At 47.5% G+C, this 12,528-nt stretch overlaps 2 protein-coding genes across 5 annotated transcripts in view; one reads left to right on the top strand and one right to left on the bottom strand.

Moving 5' to 3' along the window:
* The window catches only part of TBC1D16 (TBC1 domain family member 16), an 88,784-nt gene extending 82,706 nt beyond the window's left edge, over positions 1-6,078 (bottom strand). The window contains exon 1 of one of the 4 annotated variants that reach the window (XM_043462560.1): positions 5,965-6,078. The gene's annotated coding sequence lies outside the window, so the exon portion shown is untranslated. The remainder of the gene's footprint in view (positions 1-5,964) is intronic. The other 3 variants (XM_043462556.1, XM_043462567.1, XM_043462576.1) reach the window with 3 other exon arrangements.
* Positions 5,083-12,528, top strand: part of CCDC40 (coiled-coil domain containing 40) — a 45,198-nt gene continuing 37,752 nt past the window's right edge. The window contains exons 1-4 of the mRNA XM_043462536.1: positions 5,083-5,192; positions 6,803-6,923; positions 8,414-8,477; positions 10,646-11,068. Of these exons, the coding sequence (XP_043318471.1) occupies positions 6,895-6,923; positions 8,414-8,477; positions 10,646-11,068 (516 nt within the window). The 5' untranslated portion in view covers positions 5,083-5,192; positions 6,803-6,894. The remainder of the gene's footprint in view (positions 5,193-6,802; positions 6,924-8,413; positions 8,478-10,645; positions 11,069-12,528) is intronic.

Here is a 12,528-nt window from a genome sequence, read left to right on the forward strand (position 1 = left end):
AACTTGAATCCCCTTTGCCATGTGACCCAATACAGTCACAAGTTCCCAGAACTAGGAAGTAACATCTGGACATCTGGGGACTGCTCTTCTGCCAACCACATCACATTAAGGACACTGTAAAGAGCTGACTTCTAACTCTCCAGGGGGCTTTCCATCTCCACTGTCCATCAAACTTCCACTCAGAGCAACTAGCCTTTAAGCAATATGATGAGAACCTGGGCCTAGACGTTGCAGAGGGGAGACCCAGCCTCTGTGCCAGCTGGACAGGACAGAGGAAAGCTGTGCACAGACAAGCGCCAGAGCCTTGGTTCCGGTGCTGCTGCTGCTGGTGGTGGTAGTTCAGTCACTAAATCGTGTCCAACCCTTTTGCAACCCCGTGGACTGTAGCCCGCCAGGCTCCTCTGTTCATGGGATTTCCCAGGCAAGAATATTGGAGTAGGTTGCCATTTCCTTCTCCAGGGGGATCTTCCCAACCCAACGCCTCTCCTGCATTGCAGGCAGATTCTTCACCGCTGAGCCACCAGGGAAGCCCCCGTGCTGGTGTAAGAGGCTGCATCAGTTCTCAAATGGAAAACAAATAAAGCAAAGGTGGAAACACCTCCTGAACCTTTCTAAGAAGACGAAAGAAACAGAGCCGCCTGGAGCCCATAGGAGAGACGCTCTGCCCAGACTTCTCCCATTCACTGTTCTGTGCCATGCCCCCGCCGCAGGGCCACCCAGGGTCAACAGGACAAGTGTGGTCCTGGCAGCTCGTGATCTGGCAGTTCCTGCATACCTGTCACAGCCCATGTCCACTGTGACAGCTGTCCATTGCAGCAAGGGGGAAGCAGGTAGCGAATGGGGCCGATGAACCCTTAGGGGGATGTGTTGTGCGGCAAAGCCCACAGGTGATTCTTTCCCCGACCTTGTCACTATAACACTGCTCAGGAGCAAACTGCCCTGAGCTCTGGTCACCTGCCAGATGACCAGAAGAAACTGGTTTATCTGCTTTGCCCTCAAAGACCAATCAACACAGAGCAGGGACAAGGTAATACCATCTTAAACACGAGCCAGACACATGCAAACAAGGGTTGTTTTCCTCTCATAAAACATCTGCTGCTAACACACCTCACAAGAGGCCCCAGTTTCCTCTACCTTCCCAGAACCAGGCACATGCATCGCAGTCTTTTTGGGAATATCAAGTTTTGTGGTTCAATGGGTGATATAAATATCACAGATCAGAAACCCTTTCTTTGGAGTGCACAGTTTGGGGAAGTTGGGTCTCCTTCAGTCTCGTTGCCCAGATAAGACACCTGGGAGCTGATATCACCCCTCTTCTTATTTGCATTTAAGTTCAAATTATGGGATCATTGCAGAAGAGAAATATATTTGCTGCACTTGCATTTTGCATTCAGGATTAACATGGAAAAGACTGTGGGCCAAAGATAGGGCTGCTGTGCGTGGGGCTCTCTGTGTGGAAGTGAGGACAACACAATCGACTTGCAGCTAAATCAAAAGAACAAAGTTTAGGGCAGAAATCCTAGAGCTGGGGCCTTGGGGCAACTGCCATAAGGAAAAAGGACCCTCAAGAGGCCGTAACTGGAGAAGACAGTTAAAGAAACAAGGGTGCGGGAAGATCTGGTGGCCTGCTTGGTTGTTGTTCCTCTCCCAACTGTCCAGTTGTCACTTCGATGATCACCCACTCCTTGGAAAACCCCAAAGCCTCTGCCTGTCCAGAGAAAAACCATCTGCTGCCCATGCCCCTGGACAGAAAATACCCCCAAACCACCTCCCGCAATGCGCCAAGGAAGGGGGGCCTGCAAGTAGAAACAGACTTAAAGGTGGGTCAGGATTCATACTGAGAAAGGACTAAACCCAAAAAGCAAGGGAAAGGGTAAAGCCAACCAGGAAACCACTGACCAACCCCAAAGTGGATGAGGGGCATCTGACCTCTATGTTGTGCCTATGAACTTTAACCCAGAGAGGTTCTCAGTGTCTGTGGCAAAGGAGTAGCTGCTGCTGCTGCTGCTAAGCCACTTCAGTCGTGTCCGACTCTGTGCGACCCCATAGATGGCAGCCCATTGGGCTCCCCTGTCCCTGGGATTCTCCAGGCAAGAACACTGGAGTGGGTTGCCATTTCCTTCTCCAGTGCATGAAAGTGAAAAGTGAAAGTGAAGTCGCTCAGTCGTGTCCGACTTTTAGTGACCTCGTGGACCTCAGCCTACCAGGCTCCTCCGTCCTAGCTAATGTGCCACAAAACAGAAATCAAACTGGGGGGAAACATACTGACAACACCCCCGGAATGCACCACACTTGATCTTACTCACGGAAAGCATTTTAGCTCCAGAAACTGAAAAACCAGGACTTCCCTGGTGGTCCAGTGGCTAAGACTCTGTGTTCCTAATGCAGGGGGCCTGGGTTCGATCCCTGATCAGAGAACTAGATCCCACATGCTGCAACTAAGACCCAGCAGAGCCAAATAAATATTAAAAAAGAAGAAGAAGAAGTTGAAAAATCGTAAAGGTATCAAATGCCACCTGATAGATATGTCCTTTGTTCTGATTCCAATGCCAGAGAGTGTAACAACCAATTTACCAACCACTTGAATTCAGGGTCACTCAGTGGAAAACCAGAGCAAACACCAAAGTGTGCAAGTAGGTTCAGACACAGGCTCAGGATGCACCCAGGTGATGGTGGTTTCTATAGGAGCTAATCCAGAAAGAGTATGGGAAAGATACTACCACATCTCTGTATGCAGTCAGGTGAGTCCATACAGGCCCCTCATCTTGTACATCAGCTCTAAACACCGGGAAAGACTCTCCGTCGGAGGCTCAGGCAGAGAAGGGCATGCCATTCAGACTGGATAATGCATTTGGGTTATTTCAGTTCTTTGCTTGTGCTAGCCATACACCTGAGACTACTGCAGGCAGACGACGAACTTGATCTTTTTTTTTTTTTAACAAGTCTTAAGTGCCTGATTTCTCCTCTCTGAGGATGGCTATATCGGTTGAGAAGATGGAGTAAAGGACATGCCTCAGATCACATAGCATCAGGCAGTTCATCAAAGCAGATTTATTAGAGGTGCAAGACCAAGTGCCCAGAGGACACGTGGGTGGTTGCTAGTATCAAAACCACCAACACGGAAGTGAGTGGGAAAAGATTCCCTATGTCATTTGCGAGGAGGTGGGGGTGGGCTGGGAGAAGTATGTGCTTTCTTTGTGCAATGGCCTCATCAACATTCGTCAATCTAATACAAATACAACAGAACAATGTACAGTAACAATGTACACCAATAAAACCAACCTCCACTGCTACAAATCCTTCATGTTTAAAGTCATCCTCCCCAACTGTACCGCTGTATGAAGCTAATTCACTAACTTTATAGGAGAGGATTCAGGCCTGTGGAGAAAACTGAGGACCCTCGGCCAGATGTGGGGGGACAAGTTAGAATCTCTACTCCAGATTTGCGTTGCCAGGCAACCTGGTCACCCTGGTCAGCCCAGGGGGACCCAGCACCCCACAAAATTATAAAGAGTGTAAATATATCTATGGGGAAGGAAATGGCAACACATTCCAGTATTCGTGCCTGGAAAATCCCATGGACAGAGGAGCCTGGCAGGCTACAGTCCATGGGGTTGCAAAGAGTTGGACATGACTTAACAACTGCGCACACAAGGAGGTTTTATTTCTTCTCTCGGTAACCACTTTTTTGAACTCAAAAGAATCACAGTTTTACAGTTATTTTAACTTGTATTTGTATTATTTTAAAATATAGCAGTTTTTTTAAATCAAACCAGTTGATTTGGTAATAATAAATGTCCACATTTTAAAACTAAAAAAAAAGAGAGACTGTAAATATATCTAAATGGAGAATTCCACTTCTGCTTATGATCAGCTTTCTACCTGATGGACCACATATACAAGGAACCAAAAAACAAAACCAAATATTTTTACCAATCTAGTTAAATGTGAAAAATCCAAACAATGGTCATTAATAATAATTAAACACTTATATTAACAGGAACTTTGAATGAGCCAGGTACTAGGTGCTTTAGATAACTGTTGCAACAGAACTTTGTGACAGGTTGTATTACTCCCATTTTACAGATGGAGAAACCAAGGCACAGTAGCATTAAGTCAGTACTATGTACTGGGTTGGTATTCAAATCCAGCAATCTATGTTTGGAGGCCATGTTTTAAACCCATGCACTGAGCTACCCAAAACCCGAGCCCGGGAGACCAGCACAGTTGTAGGTAGGGTTCTGCAAACCGCGAGGCTATGATCTCAGATGCCTTTACACTGAGGCCTGGGGGGCTTTTTATAGACTCAACTGAATTGATATTAGCAGCTAGTGGTGACATCGGTTAGTCCCCACTCTCTCAAATGTTTATGAATCACTTGGCAGAGTGAACCACGTTATTCTAAGTCCCTAGGGCAGGGAGAGTGTGTGCATGTGAGTGGTAGGGGCAAGAGGGGAGGGTGTTACAGTGGTTTTCCTGAGTTGGAACATTCTGGGCCCAAGGCCTGTATTTCTGTCACTCCGGGATGCATGAACTTGGGGAATTTAAGTGTCAGTGTTTCCACCTGTAAAATGGGGATCACCTCAGTTCCTGATTTTATGGGTTTAATTCATACAAGATAATCAGAATCTATTTACATAACGATCATCATGGCTGGAGGATTAAAAAATTTCGCTGATAAGAACTTTCCTTAGTCATATTCTGAGACTCTGCTCGCCACAAACGCTCTACAAGCCAAGTGCACTCAGCAGAGAATAAGCCTTCTGATACCAACAACACATGGCCGTGAATGAGTTTCACAGTTAATACTAACAGGCTTTCCTCACTTTAGTAATCTTTTCTTTGCAAAAGTTTTCCTGGTTCTTAAAAGTGTTTAATGTTTGCTAGTCAACTAAATATAGATGTTTCTAGTAGGGAATTTCTAAAACAAACACACAGATTTTTTTTTTTAAGTTCTCTAATCAATCTGTGGCAGATTTAGAAAGTAATTCTCCAATCTGGGCCTTTGCCCCCTGCCCTTTGATAATACGCTTCATCACATGGCTGGATTTTGAGAACCAGTTCCCTCTTTACAGACATGGGAACTGGTGCCTGCAGGTGGTAAAGAAGGATCAGGGGGACCAGTCACAGGGGCTGGCCAACCAAGCCAGCTTCTCCTATGAACTTGAGGAGGCAGTAAAACAAACTTCACGGTAAGGAAAGTGAACGTATTATGCCGTTTTCTGTTTCTGAATAGAATCTGAACTAGGTTGTGGCCAACATATGACACCAACTTCCGAGTGTGGGAATAACAGGATTTCAAGATTCATGGCTTCTGGCAGCGTGCCTTAGGTTATATTTAGAAATCTTAAATTGCCGATTTTTTTTTTTCTTTTCCCTTTTTCTTCTCTTTCTTTCTATTTTTTTTTCTTCTTTTCTTTTATTATTATCTAAGAAAAGATCAAGAGGAAGAGCTCGGGCCTAAAGGGTGTGAGTTTCATGACCTGCGGCTCTTAAACAGCCAGACCACCCACCCCAAGGCCGGGAATGTTAAGCACGCGCCCCGTGCGGGTGAAACACATACTTTGGGGGCTGTGTCGGCAAACGGCGGGCCCCTACAAGTTCTCATTCGCGTGCTCTGACGATCCAGCCAGACAAAGACCGCAAGTTCTCCGGACCAAAGATGCAGACAGCCAGAGACCGCGTCTCCTCGAATTAGGCCCACACTCCCTGCCCGGGGAGCCAGAACCCACCGTGGAGGGGGTCCCCAGAGAGCTCCCCGCGTGATCCTGCCGCCCCACTCCTGCTCTGGCCCTGCACGCACTCTCTGCGCTGCGGCCAGACCCCGGCCCCTCCCGGGCCCCGCGGCTGCAGGCCCACGCGCCCCGCGCGCCCCCACCCCGTCCCGCCGAGGGGCGCTGCCCGGTACCCCGCTGGCCCCTCAGGCCCCGCCCCCGCGGCCCCCGGCAGGTCCCCGATACCCACCCGGGTCCCGCACCCGGGGCCGGATTTGCGCCGGCTCCCGGAGCCGCCTCCGCCGCCACTGCCTCCGCCGCCAGTGAGGTTTGGTGGGGCGGGGACGCGCGGCGAGGCCCGGCCCCCGGCCCGCCCCCCAGCCCAACCCGGCCCCCGGCCCAATCAGACCCGCCGCCCACCCCACCCCCGCCAGCCCCAGTACCAACCCGGCCCCAACCGTGTCGCGGAACTGCCCCAGTCACCTTCCGCTCTCCGACCCCAGGTCCCGGCCCGGACGCCCCCTTCCTATTCCGGGCCTCGCCGCCCGCCCGGGCCTCCGGACCCGGGACTTTGCCCTAGAGGGAAGCCCCGCGCCCCCGGAGTGAAGGCAGGACCCTTGGGACGTCCCACGTGCGCGCTCGCCCTCTCTGTCCCACCCTCTGCTTTTGTTTTTCCTATTTTGAGATAGGAAGAGAACAACACCCACCAGGAGGCCACAAGGCATCCCTCTCCCGCCATGAATTCTTCGCAAGAACCCCGGGAAGGGGGTACTGAGCTCCCCAGGTCTGGAGATGGACAGGCAGGCACTAGGCGGGGGCTCGGTCCCCGAAGGTGCGGCTGGCTCCGGACCCCGTCGCGCCCCCGCCTCTTCCTGCCATCCTCAGGACACTTGGCCGTCCCATGTCCCCGGCTTCCCGGGTGCCCTGCGCGAGCCCCTGGGGCGCCAGAGTGGCCGGCAGGACACACGTTGACACGGTTGTCGCTTTACAGAACTGAGTCAGGCGGGGTAGAGTTCGGACTTAGAGATGGAGAATATGTGTGTTTATCCTTTAGTACATTTACAGAGTTAAATATTCTGTGTTTCTAGTGTACACAAACGGCACAAAGGCCGCCTGCCCCGCAAGCCCCGCGCGTGGTCCTTGCCCGCCGGATGTTGACGGCGTCGCATAGCAACTGGATATGGCGGAGCCTGGCGGCGGCGCTGGCGGGTAAACGGGCCTAGGGATCTGGGGCCTCGGAACTGCCCCCCACACCTCCCCCTTCCCATAGCCCCCTAGGCACCCCTTCCTTTCCATGCCCTTTCCCCCTCTCCTCTATCCCTGCCTCCCCACTCTCAAGGCCTTTCCTGACCTCCCCGGTCACCCCCACATTCCTGCACGCCCTTCTGCCTTCTCACCTCGCGTCCCTTTGTCCTCTCCCGTACCCTCCCTTTTTCCCCTTTTCTGGGCGCTCCTTTCTCTGAAACCCGGGACTTGCTCAGTCCACAGTAACCATGGCAACCACCATGCTTGGTAATCCCTGCCGCAGAGCCCTGAGAGCAGGGGTCTCTGTGCTGGATGCTGCCCAGCGAGGTCAGTGAGAGGGAGACCAGCCCAACCTCCCCGGGGTTGGAGGTGGCAGGTGATGGACTGGGTTCGGTATGGCCAGGCAGCCCCACCGTGAATGCCTTGAGCACACAGATAGGCTGTCGTCAGGTAAACACAGGGCCACCTGGCCTCTGCTCTCCTACACTTTGTTTAAAAGGATAGAGACTATTTTAAAATTTTACCTTTCACATTGGACACCGCTGTATTGTTTCTTTCTTTCTTCTTCTTCTTTTTTTTTTTTTAAGGTAGGTCTGCATCTACTGACATGGAAAAGTCCAGATACAATAAATGAAAAGACTAAATGCAAAACAGTGTATATAGCGTGATCTCTAATTTGGTGGATGGGTGGCTTTAAATGCACAGAAAGATATTTGAAAGAAGATATCCTTGGGACTTCCCTCGTGGTCCAGTGGCGAAGGCTCTATGTTCTCAAAGCAGGGAGCCTGGGTTCCATCCCTGGTCAGGGAACTAGACCTCACATGCCACAAGTAAAGAGTTGGAATGCCACAACTAAAAAGAGCCCATGTGCCACAACTAAGACCTGGCACAGCCAAATATCTAAAAAATAAAATATAGTACATAAAAAGATATCCTTAAATCTCTTACTACTACATCTTGTTATCTTGAGCAAGAGAGAAGTCACAGGGGATTTTCATTGTTTGTGTCACATATTGCTGTATTAGTTTGACTTTTAATTAGAAAAAAAATTTTAAGAATGTGACATTCTTGTACTATCCAAATCATGAGGAAACTAAAAGTTTCTGGAATATTTGTCCTTTTTGTGCAATTTTCTCTTATTTTGTTTTTTATTTTCCCCATTTTGTCACAAACAAGTATATTTAAGGTGACTTTTCTAGCATAATCTACTTGTACTGTTCCTTAAATGTTTCAATCATTGCATTTTTCATTCATTCTTGGAGTGATTCTTGTGCCATGCAACAAGCATGATCTAGTGCTGGTGTTAGTGACAAAGTGATGGCCATCAGCCTAGAGAGAAGGCAGACAATCAACAGTAAATATAATAACTAGATATACGGACAGTGAGGAGGGGATAAATGCCAAGAAAAAGAAAGATGTTATTTGAAACTGTTCAATTGTTTCTCCGCCACCAGGTCTCACTTGGGAGGCAAATCGTCTTCTGAAGGAGAAGAGGACCAGAATGTTGAAGGCGGCAGGGTAAATAAAGTTCCTTATGGGATGAATTAGTCTAGGCTGTATTTACTAGGAATTAGAGTTCAGATTTGTTTAAGAAAATTGCACAATGATCCTATGACCTTGCTCTGGAACAGACTCAGTTCAGTTGCAGAGAAACTTAATTTCTTTCCACCTCCTTCTGAAGTGTTGATGGCTCATCAAGAATGCCTTGGATATCCCACACCTAGGTCACCCTGAGTTTTTCAGAGCTCATTTCCTGTAACGAAGGATGCAAAATAATTACCAAAAAAAAAAAAAGAGCAGATAAGCTAAACTATGAAACATGATAATCTCCTAGCAATGCTCAGAATGTATAGATACAATTTTCCCATCAGTTCAGTTCAGTTCAGTCGCTCAGTCGTGTCCGACTCTTTGCGACCCCATGAATCGCAGCACGCCAGGCCTCCCTGTCCCTCACCAACTCCCGGAGTTTACTCAAACTCATGTTCATTGAGTCGGTGATGCCACCCAGCCATCTCATCCTCTGTCGTCCCCTTCTCCTCCTGCCCCCAATCCCTCCCAGCATCAGGGTCTTTTCCAATGAGTCAACTCTTCGCATGAGGTGGCCAAAGTATTGGAGTTTCAGCTTCAGCATCAGTCCGTCCAATGAACACCCAGGACTGATCTCCTTTAGGATGGACTGGTTGGATCTCCTTGCAGTCTAGGGGACTCTCAAGAGTCTTCTCCAACACCACAGTTCAAAAGCATCATTTTTTTTGCTCAGCTTTCTTCACAGTCCAACTCTCACATCCATTCATTACCACTGGAAAAAAACCATAGCCTTGACCAGACGGACCTTTGTTGGCAAAGTAATGTCTCTGCTTTTTAATATGCTATCTAGGTTGGTCATAACTTTCTTCCAAGGAGTAAGCGTCTTTTAATTTCATGGCTGCAGTCACCATCTGCAGTGATTTTGGAGCCCAAAAAAATAAAGTCTGACACTGTTTCCACTGTCTCCCCATCTATTTCCCATGAGGTGATGGGACCAGATGCCATGATCTTAGTTTTCTGAATGTTGAGCTTTAAGCCAACTTTTTCACTCTCCTCTTTCACTTTCATCAAGAGGCTTTTTAGTTCCTCTTCACTTTCTGCCATAAGGGTGGTGTCATCTGCATATCTGAGGTTATTGATATTTCTTCAGCAATCTTGATTCCAGCTTGTGCTTCTTCCAGCCCAGCATTTCTCATGATGTACTCTGCATATAAGTTAATAAGCAGGGTGACAATATACAGCCTTGATGTACTCCTTTTCCTATTTGGAACCAGTCTGTTGTTCCATGTCCAGTTCTAACTGTTGCTTCCTGACCTGCATACAGGTTTCTCAAGAGGCAGGTCAGGTGGTCTGGTATTCCCATCTCTTTCAGAATTTTCCACAGTTTATTGTGATCCACACAGTCAAAGGCTTTGGCGTAGTCAATAAAGCAGAAATAGATGTTTTTCTGGAACTCTCTTGCTTTTTCGATGATCCAGCAGATATTGGCAATTTGATCTCTGGTTCCTCTGCCTTTTCTAAAACCAGCTTGAACATCTGGAAGTTCACAGTTCACATATTGCTGAAGCCTGGCTTGGAGAATTTTGAGCATTTCTTTACTAGCGTGAGAGATGAGTGCAGTTGTGCGGTAGCTTGAGCATTCTTTGGGATTGCCTTTCTTAGGGATTGGAATAAAAACTGACCTTTTCCAGTCCTGTGGCCACTGCTGAGTTTTCCAAATTTGCTGGCATATGGAGTGCAGCACTTTCACAGCATCATCTTTCAGGATTTGAAACAGCTCAACTGGAATTCCATCACCTCCACTAGCTTTGTTCGTAGTGATGCTTTCTAAGGCCCACTTGACTTCACATTCCAGGATGTCTGGCTCTAGGTGAGTGATCACACCATCGTGATTATCTGGGTGATGAAGATCTTTTTTGTACAGTTCTTCTGTGTATTCTTGCCACCTCTTCTTCTGCTTCTGTTAGGTCCATACCATTTCTGTCCTTTATCGAATCCATCATTGCCTGAAATGTTGCCTTGATATCTCTAATTTTCTTGAAGAGATCTCTAGTCTTTCCCATTCTGTTGTTTCCCATCAGTATAATTACCTTATTAAGAACAAAATCTCACAAGATCCTTTACACTTTGTCTCCTGATTTTTTTTTCCTGCTTCATAGCTACAGGTATCGCCAGTGGAGAAGAGCAATGACCAGAGAAATGAAGAAGCTGAGGGTGCTACAGAGCATTCCGAAAGGGAAATTGAAAATGATGGGGAAGTCACAGCCCAGGGGGACTATGGAGGAAGCCAAGGGGAAATGGAAATGGAAGAGGAATTTGAATTAGAAGAGGAATTAGAATCTGATTTGGAAGCCACGTCCCCTGAAGGGGAAGTCAGTTCTCCAGATCTGGCTTCCTCAGACATCAGTCCTGGGGACGGGCCCGAAGAAGAAGTTGACCGCACACACCCGTATGAAGGAACAAGGAGGGAGATGGGTCTTGAGGACAGAGAGGCCCCTTACCCATCCAAATCCAGCGGAATGGGGTTTATCGCCACAATGCGCTCCCAGCAAGTATTAGGCCTATCTGAGCAAATGAGCCAGGTGAGTAGCCCGAGGTCTATAGTGTTTTACTGTTCATGAGGTCTGTAAATCTATGTGAGGAACTCAGGGTACACTATAAATAATTCACATGGCAATGCCTATTAGGAATGTCTTAGCAAACTTAAGTCTCAGGAGCCACCATCATAGGCCAAGAGTTTCTGGACCCTCCTTTGTGTTCCCAAACCCAAGTTGGAACCATTCCACATAAGGGCATCCAGGTGTCCAGTCTCTAGAGCAACACTGTCCAGTAAAACTCTACATGATAATGGAAATGCTCTTTATCTGCGCTGTCCAATATGGTAACCATTAGTCACATGTGGCTATAGAGCACTTAAAATGTGGCCAAGGAGATGGAGAAACTGAATTTTTAATCTTTTGAGGAGTCTAATTAGTTTAAATGTATATATCCAACTGTTATAAGTGGTTACCAGACTGGACAATGCAACTGTGGATAATAATAGTTATAGGCTTATTTTCACTTTTTAATTTTTAAGCAAGTACACACAGAAAAATTGGAGTACCTTAAAGAAGTTTTAAGAATGTTTTTTAAAAGCATTTGACAGTAAGTTGCCTCCCAATGCTTTTGTATATGTTTTCCGCAAACAACCATGTGATAATTATCAAAATCAATGTGTTACATTACCAAATACACCTCGGGCTTCCTTCACCAAATGTCCTAGTAATGTCTTTTACAGTAGAGTTCCACTTCAGAATCGCCTGCTGCCTTCAGCTGTATCATCTCTTTAGTCTTCTCAATCTGTCCTTGACCTTGATGACCTTGACACTTTTAAAGGTCACAGGCCAGCTATTTTGTAGAATGTCCCTCAGTTTGGTTTTGCCTGGTATTTTCAGGTCTCCAGGTTTAGAATGTCACGGAAGGATGCCATGTTTTTCTGGTGTTCTATCAGGCGGGACATCAGTTCAGCTTGTCCATTACTGATGGGCAAGCCCGCAAATGTTTGGGCTGTAACTCTCCATGCCAAGACCTTCCTCGCCAGGCCCAGGCCTGATACCTGTGTCTCACCTTGGGGACAGTCTCTGGAACCCACCCTCCTCATTTTGTCCAGACTCATCACCCCACACTGGGTCAACTCCACCTGTTGACTTTAGGTTTGATTGTTCTAGAAAGGAAGCGAGGGGCAGGGCAGGAAGAGAAGGCATTATGTTTATTCATCATGTACTCTGGGCTGGACACTTCCATGCCCTTTACATGTGTTGTCTCAGGGACAACAACCCCATAAGGTGGGAACTATTATTATCCCCATTGCTCAGATTAGGAAACTGAGGAGCCAAAGGACTTCCTTACTCAGAGGCATGCAGCTATGATGGCAGTCATACTTGCTCTGAACTGTGAAGTTCCTCCCCACCCTGTGAAAGCCGAAAGAGATAATAACTTTAGAGAATCACATGATTCAATATTTGATGCACTATAATTAAGCTTTATGACTACAAATGACAAA

This window comes from Cervus canadensis, chromosome 1, assembly GCF_019320065.1.
Source record: "Cervus canadensis isolate Bull #8, Minnesota chromosome 1, ASM1932006v1, whole genome shotgun sequence".
Lineage (NCBI taxonomy): Eukaryota > Metazoa > Chordata > Mammalia > Artiodactyla > Cervidae > Cervus > Cervus canadensis.